Genomic DNA, 20,956 nt, shown 5'->3' with positions numbered 1-20,956 from the left:
TCCAGCCTTACACCTTTGGACTTCCCAGCTGCCAGAACTGTGAGTTTAAATAACCACTTAAAAAGAAAAGACAGAGAGACAGAAAGCGAGAATCACCCCCCAGGGGGGATGGCCACGCCGCAATCCCTTCTCCTCCATTCTCCTCTCGGGATCTTGGGCATGCAGGCACACGCGCCCAGCGTGAGTTTAAGCCACCAGGTCTGGGACTCGAACCAAAGTCAACTACATGGGAGTCCAGTGACATAGTCATTACACCAACTGCTGGTCCCTCCACTTTTTTTTAAATGAATCACCCAGTCTCAGGTATTTCTGTAAGCAATGCCAGTAATGGACTAAGACAAAGCATATGTCCCGCAGAAATACATCTGCATATGCATATAGGTATATGAAGGTGTTTACTGCAGCATCATTTATACCAATAGAAAATAGGAAGTGACTTCAATAGTTATTAATAGGGCCTCAAGAACACTGTGGTCTATCCATAGTATGGATAAAAAGCCATCATTAAAAAGAATTAGCTACGGGGCCAGCAGGTGGTGTGGTGGTTAAGGCATTGTACTTCCACATGGAGACCACGGTTTGAGTCCCAGACCTGGTGACTTTCTTTCTTTCTTTCTTTCCTTCTGTCTCTCTCTCTCTCCATCTTTCTCTGGTCAAAATAATAATAATGAATAAATAAAATAATTCTTTCAAAAAATAATTAGCTCCATATGTAGTGACAGAAAAAAATCTTCAAATATTCAGTGAATAAAGCAAGTTACAGTACCATATGTATAGTATGAACACATTTTTTAGGGAAATGTATAGCATTTGCTCAGTGTTTATAAATGCACAGCATTTGCTATATGTTTATAAACATATGTTTAAAACATAGCAATAGCCGGAAATAAAATATGCTAAACCATGAGAGAAAACTTGTGAGGAAAAAAGTAGGATAGAGAATGATGAACCGAGTAGGACCCCAGAGGAGATACTATATCTCTGTCCAAAGAAATAAAATTTTAAATTTGCTACCACAGAATCTGAAAGAAAACTAGTAAAATTAACTTTATTATTTTATTTAGACTCAATATTATTATTTCAACATATAATCAATGTAAAGCACTTATTAAGGTTTTTTTAATTCCCTTTTGCTTCTTCATACTTATTCTCTTACATTTAGAGCACATCTGAATTCAGCTACAGTGTTTTAAGGGCTTAGTAACTACTCATGATTAGTGGCTATCATAGCAAACAGCTTTATCTACTTTCATATTTGATTTCTTTACAGTAAGAGTATGTTCTTCTCTGACTTAATATATTTTTTAAGTAGACCACAATAGCTGTGATGTTTTTAAAAGGTGAATTTTAATTTCACCTTTTGATCTTCCTGCACCACTTTTCTATGATAAAGGAATTTAGATGGAACACATGTTTCACTTGAAATAAGCAATCACGATGTTCATCCCAGTGAATACATTTCAAGTTCATACTGGAATTAAGTAAAGTGATACAATTTAAAAGAATGAATGGAGAAGAATTCGTTGCATATGAATTATGAGTCACAGACTTTTTTGTTACTTTATGTGTATGTATTTCCCCTTTTCTTGCAAGGCTGTGGCAGTCTTTTGAACATTACTGTCATTTCTGTGGACCTAGCAAAAAACACCATAAAGAAAGAACTAGGACTGCCTGGTGTATGCGGTGTGGTTATAAAGTAATCAGGTTTATTTTCTGTAAGTAAACAAAGTGCATGCATTTGCCTTTCCAAGTCATTTGCTTGAGAGTTGTAAATGAATACAGAAAGTGCTGAGAACTCTTTCTACACGCATGTTTTGAAATATCATAGTTTGGGGACCAGCAATTGGCATAATGGCTATGTCACTGGACTCCCATGTAGTCGACCGTGGTTCGAGTCCCGAACCCGGTGGCTTAAACTCACGCTGGGCACGTGTGCGTGTATGCCCAAGATCCCGAGAGGAGAATGGAGGAGAAGGGATTGTGGCATGGCCATCCCCCCCTGGGGGGTGATTTCTCACTTTCTGTCTCTCTGTCTCACTCTTTCTGGCAAGCGCACATGCCCTATAGCAAAAATCTCTCCCCTCCCCCTCCAAAAAAATCCTAGTTTGTACATAAAACACAAACCTTACTTTCTGGTCCTGCCATAGTGGTGGAGGCGACTGGGACTGCCTGTTAAAGGCCATATAGGAAGAATCCAGGTTTGTATCCTGGGTCTACTGAAACGACCTTGGATGCACCTATAATCCTAGTTGTCTGCAGGAGAGGATCTTGGTGTGAAGACCCTGTCAGTGGGGCTCCTCCCCTATCAATGGAAATAAATAAATGAGCTTTGAAAAAACTAATTTCAAACACCTAATAGGTCTCATTTGTATTTGAAGTTTTTGTTTTGTTTTGTTTGCTTTTTTGTCAGAGGGTGCATGCACTCTTGGGGTGGTCGGGGGGAGGGAGCAGGCTCCCCCCCGCCTCCCCCCAATAGGATATGGTCATGCCACAATCCCTTCTATTCCATATCTCCATCCTTTTGGAATGTGGGGCATGCATACACACACACCTGACTTGTTTCTCAAGCTATCAGAGCCTGGATTCAAACCACAGTTGTCTATGTGAGATCTGACTCTACCACTAGGCCACAGGGCCCGCCCTCTTGTTTATATTTAGCTTTGGAGAATACGTATATTGTGTAGACATTTTACTACTTATCAAAGATCATAGTATTTTTTTTCAGTAAATGTATGTTGATATTTCCATCTTATGATGTTGCCATTTATAATTTATTAAAAATTCCAAACACAGGGCCAACAGATGGTGTGGTGGTTAAGATACTGATTCCCACATGGCTGATCACAATTTGAGACCCAGACCCAGTGGTGTGAAAAATCGCAGTGGGGTTGTGTGCATGCATGCCCAAAATCCTGAGAAGATAATGGAGAAGGAATTTCAACATGGCCAATCCCCCACTGGTGAGGAGGAGGGGTGATTTCTCACTTATCTTCTCTCTGTCTCTCTCCAGCAAGCACATGTGCCCTATGGCAAAAATCTTAAAATAAAAAATGCAAAATCTTGAAAAACTGATATGAAAGGCAAGAGAAATAACCTAAATGGGGAGTGTGACTCTACATGGGCTTGAGGTTTGTTGTTTTGTTTTTGTTTTTAAATTGCTAGAGAAAGTGTATGCACACCAGAGAGAGAGAGAAAGGGAGAATACATCTAGCATTAGGACGTGATCTCCCCCCAATCTCTCTCCTCCATGGTCTCCATCCTGCAGGGATTTTGGGGGTGCTCATACACATGTGCCTGGTGTGTTTATCATGCCACCAGGGCCGAGATTATCACTGTCAGCCATGTGGTATTTGGCATCCTTAACCACCAGACTACAGGGTAATAAAAATATTCTAAAATTACAATTAGTGATGGTTGCACAATTATTTAAATATACAAAAGTTTATTAACTTGTGTCTTTTAAAATGAGTGAAATGTATGGTGTGTGGGTTATATCTTGATAGTTTTTTTAAAAATAAATAAAAGAAAGAAAAATAGCCTTCTGTAACACTGTTCACAATTTTTATAGCCAGATCTTTAGTTTGAAATTGATCTCATGTATGGTAACAAGATTTTGTAGGATCTGATTGTTTAAAGATATTTGGAAATATTATTAGATTATAATTTTTCCCTCCATTTAATTTTCAAATTGAATGTCTTTCCTTCTCCTGGGTAATATTTTCTATGAAGACTACCTGACATTTTCCCCTCTGTGGATATTAATTATCAATAATTTACTGTTGAAGGATTAAAAGATAATGATATGCCCATGCCAATCTCAACTTGCTGTAAAAAATATACATGGGGACCAACAGATGGTGTTATGGTTACACTGCTGGACTCTCACATGGCCAACTACAGTTCGAGTACCAGATCCAGTGGCTTTAAAATCTTGCCAGGTGCATGTGCATGCATGCCCAAATTCCAGGAAGAGAATGGAGAAGAAAGGTTTATGGCATGGTCATCCTCCCCGGGTGGTGATTTCTCACTTCATCTCTCACTGTGTCTGCCTCTCTCTCTCTCTCTCACTCATTCTCTCTCTCTCTCTCTCCCTCTCTCTCTCTCATTCCAGCAAGTGCATGCACCCTAAGGCAAAAAAATTTTTTTAAATATACATGTATACATATGTATATGTGTGTGTTTATATGTGCATGCATACATTTATATACTAGAAATTAGTGTCTTTTTTTTTTTAACCTTTAGTATCCTTAAAACCTTAAAAGATAAAAATAGTGAGGTGCCTGGGCTGGGTATGAAAGCCAGTGTGGCTTTTTGCTGTAAATGTGATAATGTTTATCTAGAATTTAAAAAAAAAAAGACACAACTCAAATTTTGAAAACTGAAAAGCAGTTCTAAGAGGGTTTTTTCCCTCATCCTTTATTTGAATTGTTGCTTTATTTGCCATGCAAGAGTCCCACCTCTTCTTTTTTTTTACTGCAATTCAAATTATATGGGAGCTTGGCTTCTCATCTTTTAGATGAGAGAAGATTTGGGTCTTACAGATTTCAAGCTCTTTTACCAAAACCTTACTAACTGTGTATCCGTGTGTGTGTGTGTATGTATGTGTGTGTGTGTATATATATGTAAACACAGGTGCCCATATATGCACACGTATATACAAGCACATGCACCTGCATACATTTATGTATGTATGTGTGTGTGTATATATGCTTGTATATACGTGTGCATATATGGACACCTGTGTTTACACACATACACCTGTATACATTTATGTATGTGTGTGTGTATATGTGTGTTTGGGTGTTTCTTTTCATTCTTTGCCTGTTTCTCACTCTTCGTTGTTTCTTCTCAATAGAGGTTCCACATAATTTATAATTCGTTTTGGAATAATAAGCAAATGTGCTATCTCAATTTTTCTTTTCATATTTTATCATATCTGTGCATATCTTCTTTCATATCATACCAATTTCAGTTACAATTTGATTTTTTTAATGCATTTTCAGTGTAGTTTTCATCTCAACTTCTGCCTCTTATGAGTCTTAAACTTCCTACCTCCAGAAGTATTGTTTCATATTATGCTTTCCTAACATTTCTGGGAACATCTATTTATAAGAAAGGATGCATATTGTATATGTACCTTACAAGCACTTTTTAAAAAGCAATTAATGGTGGGACCAGCAAATGGTGTAGTGGTTACATCACTGGACTCCCACATAGTAGACCATAGTTGGAGTTCCCGACCTAGCAGCTTAAACTCACACCGGGCACATGTGTGTGTGTGCCCAAAATCCTGAGAGGTAAAAGGAGGAGAACGGATTACGGTGTGACGACCCCCCGCCTCCCCCAGGGAGTGATTTCTCACTTTCTGTCTCTCTGTCTCTCTCTGGTGAGGGCAAACACCCTATAGCAAAAATCTCTCTTTAAAAAAAAAAAAAGCAGTTAATAGACACTTAAGGCATAGACATTAAATCTGAAACTGATGCAGTTTCTTTGGGAACTCTTTCTAGGAAACTGATCTTTCAGATGCCCCTAATCCCTGTCATCACTAGTTAGTACCAGAAGTCCTGTTTTGCCTTTGTGCCTATCAAGGAGCCTTGCTGCAGTGCCCCATCTGATGTTGTTAGTTTCCTTCCCAGGTCTAGGTCCTTGCAGTTTTTTCACTCTCTGGGTGATCCTTTGTGAATGGTGCGGTAAAGTACTTCTGGAAGAAAGAATTTTCCTTGGAATTTACAGCTCTCTTACAACTCCACTAATTGTTCCATTTTGAACTCCTTTAACATTTGTACTTGAAAGGCACTGTTTGCATGTTTTATTTTCTTAGTACCCAGTGCCAGCTCTGGCATACATAGTACACAATCACTCATTCTAGACAAAAGAAAGTCTTAGGACTGCTCCCATGATGGGATTGTTCACATGATGGGATAGGCAAGGTTAACTGTAGTGACATATGACCCTAAAATGTCAATGGCTTAGGGGCCAGCAGGAGGCATGGTAGTTAAGGTGCTAGACTCCCAAATGAGGCCAACTGTGGTTTGAGTCCTGGACCTGGTGGCTTGCTTTCTCACTTTCCTTTCTTTATTTCTCTGTTCAAGTCAGAAATAATTACAAAATTAAATAAATAAAATATTTTTTTAAAACCTCAATGGCTTAGGAAATAGAAGTCTACTTATTCATATGACATATCCATGTTAGCTTTACTCCAACACCAAGGCTGATGGGGCAGCCTGCATTTGGAACATGCTGGTCTCATGTTAGAAAAGAGGCTAGGTGAACAGTGAATCATCTCTTAAAGCTTCTGCTTAGAAGTGACATTTTTCACTCACATCTCATTGGGAAAAACAATTCACATGCTCCTACTTGAGTTTAACAGGATGGAGATACACAGTCCTCTTGTGCGATGATAGAGGCAGGGATGGATAGCAGACTATTTGCCAAAAAAGACACAGAATCTATCACACACCTTTGGTTGTTCCACTTGTCTAAATCGTTCTAGTGTCACTCCCTTCCTTCTGGCTTTTTATAGGGTCAGGGAATCAAAGACCAGATATTGCTATAGAGAGAGAACAATCCCCTTCTCATTCTTCCTGTCTCACCAGTTAGCTGACAATTTGGTGAAACAGGAGCGTGAGTTCACAGGTCAAACTGACTCTGCTGGTAACTCTCAGGGACAGTAGGCAAATAACTTGATCTCTCTAAGCCCAAAGTCATATAAAATCTTAATGATTCCTCCTTAATCAGGTTGTGGCAGATAGTGAATCAAATGGTCTTTATAAAGTCCTCGGCCCACACGGCATTATCTGTCATTCCCACATTCCCTCCACTTTCCTCACAAAGGTTAAGTTGGAATCCTCAAGGAAATCTATGGATTGAATTAAGGAGGTCTGTGAACTTGGATTGAAAAATAATTATGTCTTTATTTTCCATGTAATTGGCCTCTGTTGTAATCTTGTTTTATGTAGAGCTCCTAGACCTCACCAGACTTTTGGCAAAAAGTCCTAGTACTACAGAGGTTAAGAGCAGAGCCCCTGTGCCTAGTGACAGACCGTAGATGCTACCACAGTTATTCTGTTACATAAAGAAAATTCTTTCCTTAGGAAATCAGTAGGACTTGATAGATAGCAGATGAATTGTATTTTACCTTTGCAAAAAGTCTTTTAATCAATCTAGCTCCAATGCTTACTTGTTATAAGACCCCAGGCAAATCGATGAACTCATCTGAGCTTCAATTTCCTTATCTATAAAATAAAACTAACTATTCCGGTGAGGATTAAATGAGATACTGTATAAAAACCGTGTTATCTTGGACATGGGACAGTGCGTTCCTAATTGTACTTGAACCTGTGCACTGAGTACCTGTGCGTGTATTCTGTCCTTGATGGTTTAAACATGCTGAAGACTCACTCTGGTTTTATCCGGAAAAAAGACCTGGCGAAATATTTGTGGGGACATTTAGGAATTATTCTTGGTGTCTCTAGGTACTCAAGTTTATAGGTACTCAAGTTTATTAGGTAGCAAGCAGTATAAGCAATCCACTTGAAAGCGTATCACTGTATAGCTTAAGCCCCGACACCTTTTTTTTTAATAGGAAACACATCTTTGTCCCTTTATTCCCTCTTTATCTTTACATTCCCTGCCTCCGACACATTTCATGGTCTAAATGAAGTCTGCCCAGGTTCACTGTTCAGTCCATCACTGCCTCTCATTCGGTTGGAGAGGTCTTTGCAGAAAGACATTTCCCTCCTGCAGTGCTTGCTGTGCCCCATTTAACATGCAGCCTTCCCCTTCCTCCTCACTCCTACTTCCTTCCTAAAGGAGAGAAACTCAAACCACAACCTCTCATGAAGCAATTCAGAACTCGTAGAGCCCTGGCAAGAGACACTGAGCCAGCTCCAAACTTCAGTAATGATTCAAGACCACCCCCTCCGTTTTTAACCAATCTCTAATATTTACAGGTAAAAATCTGCTGTTGTGTCATTAGCTATCACACATCCTTCCTTCTGTCCCTTCTAAAACCAAGGTATGTCTGCTAACTCCGATTCACCAAACATTGTTCACTTTCTCGTATTCTAATTTAGCTTCGCAGCGTTCTTTGGTATACTCTCTGGGTTGTCACTGGACTGTCATTTCTTCCAGGCTGGTTGTGCCTGAAGCAGTTTTCATAGCTAAATGACAAAGCCTCAAAGACAGTGGTTTGTAATGAAAATGGAAACACCAGTGTACTCTGTAATCAGTTCTTTAATCCTCCACCTGCCATACCGTGGAGACGACTCGTAATTATCAGAGCAGAGAACTGAACTCTGGTACCACGGCAGGAAGAACGAGCACTCTGGGAGAGCAAGTGACAGGATCTATTCTCCAGTAGGGAGGGGGACAGATATTGTGGAAAACTTTGACACGGAATCTGATGTATTTGTGTAACCTTTTCATGTAAAACTGTGCTGCAGTCAGAGAGAGGGGTTTGCTTTTCTTCATTAAAAGCTTATTAAATGAAGAAATAGGACATTCGTTTTGCTTCGGTAGATGGGGGTCAGGGAGGCGGGTCTGATCTCCTCGGGATATTAATGTCTACCTTCAGCCGGGGGAAATGAGCCGTCACTTGAGTTAGAGGCAGCTTTATGTGCTCATCACTAGGGATTCCCATATGTCCAGGGAACTGCAACAGTAAAAAATGGCAGAGCTCAGTGGTAGAGTGCAGAGGGCTCTCATTGTAATTCATGTCAGGAGCTCAGCTCAGTCTGCCCAGAGCAAGTCTGTTTAATGTTGATCAGCTGTCCATCTGATAAACCGGATTGATATGGGCATTTCCTCCGAGGGCTGCCCTGACGGTGACAGCCTAGCACCCAGATGTCTTGTTAGGCTTTTTTGGTAGTCTCAAGTATTTTTAACCCCTTTTGTGATACCCTAACCCAAAGTACTTTTTGAGACCTAGGTAAGGACACCTACCTAGGCTTTCCGTCTGCTTCTCTGGCAGAAAACAACCTAGCTTCAGTGTTTCCAGAAGCCAGATTCTATTGGTTAGCTACCCCTCCCCTTCCTCATAATAAGCATCTAATTAACTTGCAGGATAGTTAGGTGTTGACAGTGTCAAGTTTATGTCTAAGTTATTCAAAATAATGGACTTTTTCAATGTTCTTAAATACAGTCAGTTACCTGGCTTGGTTATGCTTTATTAAAATAGTTTCATAGGTGTGTTCCTTGGTTGCTGCGCAGAACTTTGTTATGTCCATGCATAAAGAGACAGTGTAACACATTTCTTGTAGGTTGACTAATTTCTAGTGATAAATATGGTGACTCCTTGCTGAGCTTAGCATCCCTCGCTCTTTCAAGTATAACCGTCACTACCACAAACAGCTCACCTCTTTGTAGGTTGGTTGGCAGGTATGAAGGGAATTCATTGCAGAGCACATCAATACTAAGTTTTCTTTTTTGGAAATAAATCAAAAAGGGAGAAATAACACCAGCCTTTGGGTAGCTGTGACTACTTTAAAATTGTATTTCTGCAAAATTACCAGTAGTTCTAAGTGACAGCCCTGGATATAAGGTAATTTGTTTTAAAAGTTTTTATGAAATACTGCTGAAGGATTCTTGTCTGTCTTGTTTGTTTTTCCAACTTCCCAACCTTGTGTTTTGATGACCTTTTCAAGTCTCTAACTTAGTCTCCAGTGTCTATTCTTTTTGAAATGAGACAATGTATAAAAACATTTTATTTTCTGCTTCCATTTCATATACTCTAACTTAACGTGTTGAGTGTGCTTTCCTAAGAGACACAGAGCCCCAGCACTGTCGGCAATTGCTCAGTGTATGTGGTAGGAGCTAGAAGTTAGGCATGAGCATCCTTTTCTTGGCATTTTGCTTTTAATGGTTTAAGATTTTCTATTTAAAATTAGAATTCTTATATCCAAATTCAAGAATGAAATAACATTAATTTTGAATGTTGTAATCATGCCAAAGCCCCAAATCAAAGTTCCATCCTGAGTCATCAAGATAGATGAATGGAAAAGGCCCAGCCTCAGTGACACAGGCAGTAAGGCACTGCCAGGATGCTGGAGCCACATGAGATGCCCAGAATTGGTTTCTGGATTGATCTGAAACACTATGCTCACCCACAAGTGCCCATGACCCTGGCCAGAGGCCTGGGGGAAGAGGATTGAAATGTGATGAGACCCTGTGGGGAGTGGGCAGATACTGGTGCAACATTAAAAAAATGACGTTCCATGGGAACCAGCAGTTAGCGTAATGGCTATGTCGCTGGACTCCCACGTAGCCGACCGCGGTTCACGTCCCGGACCCGGTGGCTTAAAACTCATGCTGGGCGCGTGTGTGTGCGTGCCCAAGAACCCTAGAGGAGAATGGAGGAGAAGGGATTGCGGCGTGACCATCCCCCCTGGGGGGTGATTTCTCGCTTTCTGTCTCTATGTCTCTCTCTGTCTGTCTGATGAGCACACGTGCCCTATAGCGAAAACCTCTCCAAAAAAAAAAAAAAATGACTTGCCATGAAGAACATAGACAGGTTCCCAGTTCAAGCCCAGAGACCTCCCTGAGCATATTGGACACACGTGTGCCCGTGAGCCAGAACTAGCCAAACACTAGAAGTGGACCTGGCACTGGGACCCTCCTGGAGGTGCTCTCCCTCTCTCTCTCTCAGAAGAAATAAATCAACTTTTTCTGAAAAGACAAAGTATAAACATGTCATCTTTCCCTTTTTAAAAAAATTTATTCATTCATTTATTTTAATTCAGTCAGAGAGAGAGAAAGAGGGGAAGTGGGAAAGCAACCTAACAGGTCCAGGACTTGAACCGTGGTCAGCCATGTGGGAGTGTCCAGCGCCTTAACCACCATGCCACCTGCTGATCCCTAAATGTTATTTCTAAGGGGAAGATGATGCTAATACTATCCTCTGCTCTTCTGAAATTTTCAAAGTTTGTATTCATGATAGCATGTATGTGTATGTATAGGGAGAGCAAAGCAGAGAGGAAAAGGGGATGGAAATGGATGAGGACCCTCCACAGGGTCTGGTCACACTGAGCTCTCCTCCCTCCAGCCCTCCAGCCCATCAGATCTTGGGCGTCCATCTGTGTGCCCAGCATGTTTCAGGCTGACTGGTTTGGAGAGTCGAACCATGGTCCCCACATGGGATCTGGCTTGTCTTGAGCAACACAATACTGTGACACCATGGAGCAGCCCCTGTTCTTCAAACCTCTCAGAAAGAGGAAAGGGGCAAAAGGAGGAGGAGGAATGAGGGAAAACAGAAAAGGTTGCGATGTCTTTTTTTTTTTTTTTTTTTTCTGAGAGGTTTCTGCTATAGGGCACGTGCGCTCGCCAGACTGACAGAGAGAGATATAGAGACAGAAAGCAAGAAATCACCCCCCAGGGGGGATGGTCACGCCGCAATCCCTTCTCCTCCATTCTCCTCTCGGGATCTTGGGCACGCACACACATGCGCCCGGCGTGAATTTTAAGCCACCGGGTCTGGGATGCAAACCGCGATCGACTGCATGGGAGTCCAACGACATAGCCATTACGCTAACTGCTGGTTCCCTGCATTGTCTTTTACCTCCCTTTCCTATGTGGTGAAACAGGTGACCCTTCTATTGTTTTAAGACCAACCTAAATGTAACATATTTGAAGAGATTTTAAGTTGTTATTAGGAATAATTTTAAGAAAAACAACAGATGTGGCTCCTGTGAGGTAGTTACTCATTCCTAGAAGAGGTTCACTGGAGGCTAATCAACCTCTGGGGTCACTTCTAATTATGATTTCTACCAACCTGACTTTTTAGTTTCTGTCATTCCTTATCTTTTGAGGGTAAGAAGGATAGCAATACCCTATAGCCTTTATAAAATTGTTACCAAGAGGACCAGCAGGTGGTCTGGTGATCAAAGCACTGTTCTCCCACAGTTCAAGTCCCAGACTTGGCGACTTAAAAATCATGCCAGGCATGTGTGTGTGCATGCCCAAAATCTTGAAAGGAGAATGGAGAAGAGATTGTGAAGGAGCCATCCCCCTGGGGGTGATTTCTCACTTTCTCTTTATTTCTCTCTCTGGCAGCCCTGGTGAGCACATGTGCCCTATGGCAAAAACCTTTTTAAAAGAATTGATAGCTAAGTAAAAAGCTGTTCATTTACCAAGCATATACAGGCAGTCTGGGATATAGGATGATATAACGTACCGGGTAGCAAGGAAGGGGGTTCTCAAGGAGACAAGTGGCTAAAGAAATCATTCTAGCATCTTACAATAAGTTATGATTGCGCTATATGCAAAGGCTTCAAGCACAGAAGAAAAGAGTTGACTCTGGAGAAATTAAAAAAACTTTATAGACATGACACATGAGCTGATTCTTAAAACATCTTTAAATAAAAATACATTAATTGCTCACACTATAGCAGTAAAAGTCATTTGGCTCCTCCACACAGTGGACTCTATGGAGATGGTACATAGAACAAGGAGGTTCTCTGCTTATAAATAATGTAGAACTATCTCTCAAGAGATACTACTAGGTGAATAAAACTGAAGTCCAGAAATGAGAATGTCAAATGTCTTTACCATTTTCGTGGCCCAGTTTTTATTCTCTGTATCTCTCAGGAATTTGCATATAACAGCACTCACACAATGGCTTAACAGACTGCGGTGTTTGTTTACTTCAGGTAAGGCATCCATACCCCGGGACACACGGGCTGGTGCAGCCTGCAAAGAAGTCTTTAGGGACTTGGCTTTTCTCCTCTTCCTACTCTGCCATCCTTAGATGGGGGCCCTCTTTCAGGCCCTTACATCTCTACCATGCCTCCAGGCACTGGCCGTACTCCAGATAGGAGGAAGAGACAAGCCCAAGACGTCAAAGGTACACACCGTCTAACCCTTTTCCCATATATCAGGAACTCGGTAATTCTCAGAAACCACCTGCTAGATTTCTACTTACATTTCATTGGCCAGACTGTCATATGATCACATCTAGCTGAGGGGAATCCTGGAGAGGTAAGCATCTTAAGCGAGGTCATAGCTGTTCCAAATATAATCAAAGCTATGTCAGCAGTAAGGGGAAGAACAGATAGGTCACTGATAGAATCTGCTGTCTTTATTTCTAAAGCTTAGGACGCTAAACATTTTGGAGAAATGTGTTGGAGGGAAATGGACAGATCAAAAGCAGATGAACTTGTCTAATAGAGAATTACGGCAATGTTAAAGAACATGAGTTGGTAAATATTCTTGCACACACATCAGACAGTCCTCAGGGTTTCTCTCTGTGTAGTAATTAATTCCTTACTCTGATTGCTTAACATAAGTGTATTCATTTGTGGCTCTTTTCCAATCAGGTGTTAGCGTGCATAATGCTAATGCTGAGTCGCACAAGCCGTACGCAGGAGCACTAGGATGCACCCACGTGAAATGGCAGGAAGACTTCTATTTCAGATATCTTAAAAATCCACTACATCGAGAGGTTACTAGATTGACTTAGGTAGCTAAAAGAGGATTTATGTAATGAGAAGCAAATTTTCCCAACTGCTTTCCTGCTGTACACTGAATTGGGCTCTTGCATAATGTAATCCAGAATTGTTTGTCTGATAATAAAAGCTGAGAAGTTGAGAGCACAGTATTAATGGGAATGCAGAACAGATTTAAAGATGACCAGACACTTCCTTAGTCTAAGCCCCTCTATTAAAGAAGATACTAGTAACAGCCATAGCTTTGTGTCTTCAGTGATTAACTGCCAGTCTGGGTAGTTCTTTTTTTTTTTTTTTTTTTTCTTTTTTTGAGAGGTTTTTGCTATAGGGCATGTGTGCTCACCAGAAAGACAGAGATAGACAGAAAGTGAGAAAATCACTTCCTGGGGGTATGTGGCCACACTGCAGTCCCTTCTCCTCCATTCTCCTCTCAGGATCTTGGGCACACATGCACATGCGCCCCGACGTGAGTTTAAGCCACCAACCAGGTCCAGGACTCAAACTGTGGTTGACTACATGGGAGTCCAGCGACATAGCCATTATGCCAACTGCTGGCCCCTCAAATTAACCCTTTTTGAGTATTAGTTTTACACTTTCCCATAATTGCATTGTATGACTTTTGTGAAACATGACAGCATTCATTTTTTTTTCAGTGATTCATCTTACAGACTAGAAAGCATTAGTTGGTAGCAATAAAATGCACTGTAGGCCCAGCATGCTGGCACAGTCAGTGGTGCACTCAATGGCAGTACTAGAAGCCACATGGCCAGCCACGAGTTCAGATCCCTGACCCAGTCAGCCTCATGCCCACCAGGCACAAGTGCCCAAGATCCTGAACTAGAGGTTAGGAGAAAGGTGACTATGGCACCCTTGAGAGTGTTTTTCTCTTTCTCATGTGTGCATAAGTTCTCTTTCCAGAATAAAATTAATTTAAGTTCATTTTTATTCCTTTCTTTTAGTCCTCTTTTTAAAGGATAATTTTAAATGCTAGCTTTACTATTTTTAAGAATTATTTATTTAATTTTATTTATTATTTTTGTTGTTTTTTAAATTTACTATAGGGCACATGTGCTCAACAGAGAGAGAGAGAGAAAGTGAGAAAGCAAGCTACCAGGTCCAGGACTTGAACCATTATCGGCCACGTGAGAGTCCAGCACTTTAACATCATGCCACTTGCTGGCCCCTGTTAGCTTTACTTTTAAAAAATATTTTTTCTTGGGGCCAGCAGATGGTGTAATGGTTATACCACTGGACTCCCACTTAGTTGATCATGGTTCAGGTCTTAGACCTGGTGACTTAAAGCTTACGCCAGGTGTGTGTGCATGTGTGCCCAAAATCCCTAGAGGAGAATGAAGGAAAAGGGATTGTGGTGTGGCCATCCCTCTGGGCAGTGATTTGTCACTTTCTGTCTCTCTGTCTATACTGCACACACCCTATTAGCAAAAAATCTCTCTTAAAAAAGTTTTTTCTTAACTTTTCAGTACTTTTCTTTTGTGTGTTTTGTTTGTTTGTCTTTAGAGATTTTTGCTGTTGGGTGCATATGCATACCAGAGAGACAGAAAGTGAGAAATCACCCTCTGGGGAGATGGCCATGCCACAATCCCTTCTCCATTCTCCTCTCAGGATTTTGAGCATGCACATACACACACCCAGCATGAATTTCAAGCCACCAGATCCAGGACTCAAACCATGGTCGACCATGTGGGAATTTAGTACCTTGACCACTATGCCACCTGCTAGCCCCAACTTCTCAATAATTTTAAAAGCCTCCATTCTCGGGACCAGCAGTTGGTGTAATGGCCATGTCACTGGACTCCTATGTAGTCGACTGCGGTTTGAGGCTCAGACCCGGTGACTTAAACTCACAGCGGGCGCATGTGCATGTGTGCCCAGGATCCCAAGAGGAGAATGGAGGAGAAGGGATTACAGTGTGGTCATCCCCCGGGGGGCGGTGATTTCTCTCGCTTTCTGTCTCTCTCTGTCTTTCTGGCAAATGCACGTGCCCTACAGCAAAAACCTCTTAAAAAAAAAAAAAAGCCTCCATTCTCTGTGATTTTTTTCCTGGGCTGTGATGAGATATTAATCAAGACCATGGATTTCTTCTTTTCCTAGAGGGTGTTTTACTCACTGGCTCATCTCCTGTCCTAGTCCCCCAGTTTGTAATCAACTACAATATGTCCACTGGATCATCTTTACATAGTCTTTTAATTTTTTTAACAAAATAAATAAATTAGAAATGTGATTTTCCTTTTGGCAATACTAAGTTGTTTGACTCTTTTATTTTATTTCATTGTATCTTCATGTGATTATTATTTGTGTAAAATAGTATCATATTTTTTCAGAGGTCTATGTGTTTATTATTTGATTATTTTGTATTTAATCCTCTCTGTTTATAAGGCTGCCAACCTAGGTCAAGCCCTTTTGTTTTACCTCCCTTAGAGTATTACAAAAATAATCCCCCTCCATCTTTCTACCTACTTATTCTGAAGTCATTAAAAATATATTTTGGGGTGTAGGGAGCAGTGGTTAAGGGTCCTGGACAATCTCACATGGTGGACCACAATCCGGGACCTAGTGGCTTGGTTTCTCATTTTTTCTCTCTCTCTCACTCGCTCTCGCTCTCTCAATCATTCCCTCTCAGGTCAAATTCAAATAAATAAAGTTAAATAAATTTTAAAAGAAAGAAAAAAATATATATTTCAGGAACCAGCAGATGGTGTAATGGCTATGTTGCTGAACTCCCATGTTGTCGACGGCAGTTCAAGTCCTGGACCGAGCAGCTTAAACTCACGCCAGGCTCATGTGTGTACATACCCAAGATCCCAAGAGGAGAATGGAGAAGGGATTAAGGCATGGCCACCTTCCCAGGGGGTGGATGATTTCACTCTTTCTGTCTCTCTGCCTTTCCAGCGAGCGCACGAGCCCTATAGCAAAAACCTCTAAAAAAAAAAAAAAAAAAAAAAAAAAAAAGCTGTTTCAGGAGAAAGAAAGAAAAGAATATATATATATATTTCATTTCTTCTTCTCCAAAACCTTGTCTGTGTAATAAAATACAGACCCTTTGACCTGCTATAGCCTAGACCTCACTTACCCACATAGACCCTATCCTCTGACCAAACTGACCTCCTCACCTTCTCACCATGGTTTTACTCTCACCTCTAAGCCTTGATTCTTGGCCTTCCTTTTTCTTGGGTCCTTAATTCCTTTTTTCCCAGTGATGGAAATTCTTTTTATCTTTCAAAGCCCAGCTCAAATTTAACTTCTTTAAGGGAACTTTTAAAAATCTCTCCACTGGCACATCTGGGAGGCAGCCTAATCTATTCAATAGCCAAAGTAGATTGGGTTTTGAAATCTCTATTAGTTATCTGTTGTATAAGAAAGCACTGCAAACTTCAGTTGCTTAGAACAATAACCAATTTATTTCTTATAATTCTGTGGTTTGGCTGGGCTGTTCCTCTGCCCGTTTCTCCAGAGTTCATATAACATCTGCCCAGTGGATCAGCCAGAGGCTGGGCTTGGCTGGGACAGCTGAGCCTGGGCCTCCCTCCATGTCCTCTTTCATCCTCAAGGAGACCAGCCCAGATTTCTCAACATGCCATCTCAGGGCAGTCTTCCAAGAAGGCAAGCCCCTAAGCAAAAATACTTATCAAGATTATTTGTCCCACATTTGCTGATGTCCTGTTGGCCAACAAAGTCATATGATAACTCAGAGTCAGTCAAGAACGCGTTCCGTGTGGCATGGATATGAGGGGTGTACATAGAGCATGTCTCTTGTCTTCCTCCCTCTCCTTATAAATTTACCAGGACTCTGTCATGGGCCCCACCCTGATGCCTAATCACTTTCAACGCTATAATCAAATCAAGTCTCTTTCTTAATATCTTCACAATACAACTAAATTCCAGCTTATGATTTTGGGAGGGAAACATTCAAACCATAGCAGTGAGGGTGCTGTGGGACAATGCTCTTAAAGTTTATGATACCCCACCTCTCTCTCTTCTTAATTTTTACGAGAGAGCACTTGTACTTAACAGGGAGAGAGAGGAAAAGTACACCCTGGGAGGGATGGTCACATCACAATTCTTTTTTCTCCATTCTCCTCTTTAGAATGTTGGGTAGACGTGCACACATGTCCAGGGTGTTTTTCAAGCCACTGAATCCAGGACTCGAACCATGCAGTCAGCCATGTGGGATCTGCCTTAACCACCACTAGGTGGCCCCATATAAGCCTTTTTATCTAGCTGAGAGGTCTACTAGGACCCACCTTCAATTTTCAGGTCTTGGTAATGTATCTCATATCCATATCTTTGATCTTTTTCCAAATACCATTTCTTACTTTGAAAATCTTTTGTGGAGCTACAAGAAATATGAAACAGTTTCATTTTCAGTCTAGCCACTCTTTGTTTTTTTTGTTGTTGTTGTTATTCCTCTAAATCGAGCTTCCAAATTGAACAACTATCTCCTTAGTCCTCTGTCTTCTATCCTATATGCAGTTAAAAGGAGTCGATAGGCATTTTCATTCTTCTGCCTGGAAACCTCTTTACCCAGTTCTTAAGTTTGCTAGGTATATTTTGTATCTTTCAAGTGACTGCAGGCAATGGTTTTTCCAGTTGTTTCGCACCTTATGACACAATATGTCCTTTCTCCATCCTCCAATAATAATGCCTTCACTGCTTTTCCAGCTTCCATTTAGAGTTTGCAGTTTCTTCAGCCATTGTTGCCAGCAACCCCTGTTCAGACCTAAAGCCACTGACACATATTTTACACTTTTGTTGCCACAGCACCTTCCCCTACTCCTAGATGTATCAGTTTATGTAACAGATATCTACTGCTACATAGCAAACAACTCTAGAATCTAGTAACTTGAAACAATTGTTATTTTTACCATTCTGGGAATTGAGAAGGGCTCCCTTCCGCCTAGGGTCTTACAGCTTGTGAGATTGCCTTAAGCTTGTCAACTGTAGAAGCACTTATCAAATTTAGCCAGTGTTTTTGTCTTTTGATGTCCTGTAGGCCAAAGCAAGTCACGTGAGCAAGCCCAGAGTTAATCTGGAGGGTATTACAGAGGAGCATAGAAACCAAGAGACGTGATTCCCACGTAGGCATTTGTACAGTTAGAGTCCAGCTGATTTCCAGCTCTGCATCACTGTGTGTCCTTGGGAAAGCCATTTCGTTTGTGTGCAATTTTCTCTCTTTTGAAAGGGGTTAATAATAGGAAGGGCTTTCTCATGGCAGGGATCAGCAGATGGCTTAAGGGTTATGTTGCTGAACTCCCACATAGTTGACCATGGTTCAAACCCTGGACCTGGTGGCTTAAAACACACTGGGTGCATGTGTGTGCATGCCCAAAATCTTGAGAAGAGAATGGAGGAGAAGGGATTGCTGCGTGGCCATACCCTTTAGGGGGTGATTTTTCACTTTCGGTCTCTGTTTCTTAAGCAAGTGCATGTGCCCTGTAGTAGAAAAAAAATCCCTCTCTAAAAAAAAAAATAATAATAAAATAATAAAAAAGCTCATGGCAAATGTGTATTATGAAAAAGCTATGCATGGATTTCAAAACTTTTTGCATGAAAATAAACAGATAAATCCCATTCTTGAACAAACTTTTGATCCTTCATACCTATTACAGAATGGAAATACAGATTACATTTTTAATAATTCCTGTTGACTTTTTTCTGAATGTAAAGTAATACTTAGCATTGTACAAAAGGTACAAACTTACAGAAAATATAGAAAAGAAATGGAATATCTCCTGAAATCCTATCAATATAGTACTATAAGTTTCTCCAAGGCTTTCCTCTATCCTGTTTGCTACTCTAGGTATGTGTCTTTGTTCTAACTGAAAGGTCAGGGTCCCTGAATGACGAGACCTCATTTTATTCATCTCTGTAAATCCCATAGTCCTGTATTTCAGATTAAAAGAAGGGTGTGTGTGTGTGTGTGTGTGTGTGTGTGTGTGTGTGTGTGTGTAAAGTCTTTCATCTAATGTCTAACACAGATTATATTCCCATTTAAGTTGAAGTGTTATTACATACTATAAGGAAACTGAGGCAAAGTGTCTAAATGGAACTGTAGAGGATGGCCCTCCACTGGCCAGCTTCTCTCTGGGGTAGCCTAGCGACTCATGGAGTAAACCTGCAGTCCCCAACCTTCCCGGCACCAGGGACCAGCCTTGGGGAAGGCTGGTCACAGATGGGAAGGGAGGGTCGGGGGTTTGGGGATTGGTCCTGGCATGCCCCAAGCTCACCACATTCACCGTACACCTCATTTCCACCACTACCACATGGCAGTATAGAATGAAACAGTCACACAACACTGTGTGTGATTGTGCCCCCTGAGAATCTAGTACTGCTGCTGATCAGACAGGAAGTGGAGCCCAGGAGGCAATAAGAGCAATGGGGAGTGACTGCAAACACCGATGAGACCTTGCTTGCCCACCATCCATCCCTGCTCTATGTCCAGCAGACCAGTACTGGTCTGTAGGCCGGACCCCAGCAGGCCAGAATGGCACTGGTCTGCGGCCCAGGGTTGAGGACCTCTGGAGTAGAGAGTATGAGTGATACAGAAAAGGTGTCAAGTCAGCTAATCAATCCCAAATAACTTGATGGAGAGGCATCTGTTAAAAACCGCATTAAGGATCTGGCAGGTGGTGTGGTGGACTCCCACATAGCTGACCATGGTTTGAGTCCCAGACCTGGCAGCTTGCTTTCTCACTCCCTCCCTTCTCTCTTTCTCTCCCTCCCTCTCTGATAAAATTTAAATAAATAATGAAGTTCGATAAAATAATTCTTTTTAAAAAACTACATTAATAAGAAATAATCCAAAAAAGGAATAATTCATGAAAATTTTTATCACTGAGAACTAAAGTCTGACATTAGAGATAAAATGGCATTCTTGACACTCAGACAAATCTTACTTTTATGTTTTAGTCAAAGAAACTTGGCAGAGATCACAGAGCTTATCCACACTGCTCTCCTTGTGCATCGTGGGATAGTAAATTTAAATGAATTGCAATCTTCTGACGGACCACTGAAGGACATGGAATTTGGAAATAAAATCGCTATCCTGAGCGGAGACTTTCTTCTAGCAAATGCCTGCAATGGACTCGCCCTGCTACAGAACACCAAGGTAAGAACAGTAGGGTCTGCTTACGCCCAGGTGGCTTTCAGGCGGCTCTTGGTTGGCTGCTGGAGCCTCAGAGGTCTGTGTACCCTACTGCCGCTGCCGCCCAGAGAGGCTCAATCAAATGGTGATGAAAACGACGACGGCAGTGTCAACACCAGGTGAAACTGGGACATGCTAGTCAAGAGTCTTGAAATTAATTTCTGGGGCTTTTTCCTAATCATGCATGTAATTATTTGTAAATTATAGGATCATGTTAAATATGCAAAGTAAAGAAGATATAAATAAATATTACCTATAATCCCACTAGCTGGTATAAGTACCTTTAGTTCCTATTTTGACATATCTCCTTGCAGATTTTTTGTTTGTTTAAAGTTTTATATTGAGTCATCGGAAG

At 41.2% G+C, this 20,956-nt stretch overlaps 1 protein-coding gene across 1 annotated transcript in view; it reads left to right on the top strand.

Moving 5' to 3' along the window:
- The window catches only part of PDSS2 (decaprenyl diphosphate synthase subunit 2), a 303,979-nt gene that overhangs the window by 142,282 nt on the left and 140,741 nt on the right, over positions 1-20,956 (top strand). The window contains exon 3 of the mRNA XM_006156956.2: positions 20,367-20,565. Coding sequence (XP_006157018.1) covers positions 20,367-20,565 — 199 coding nt within the window. The remainder of the gene's footprint in view (positions 1-20,366; positions 20,566-20,956) is intronic.

Source organism: Tupaia chinensis, unplaced genomic scaffold (genome assembly GCF_000334495.1).
Source record: "Tupaia chinensis unplaced genomic scaffold, TupChi_1.0 Scaffold000527_1, whole genome shotgun sequence".
NCBI lineage: Eukaryota > Metazoa > Chordata > Mammalia > Scandentia > Tupaiidae > Tupaia > Tupaia belangeri.
The sequence above is the reverse complement of the archived record's forward strand: the minus strand, read 5'-3'. Positions and strand labels throughout refer to the sequence as shown.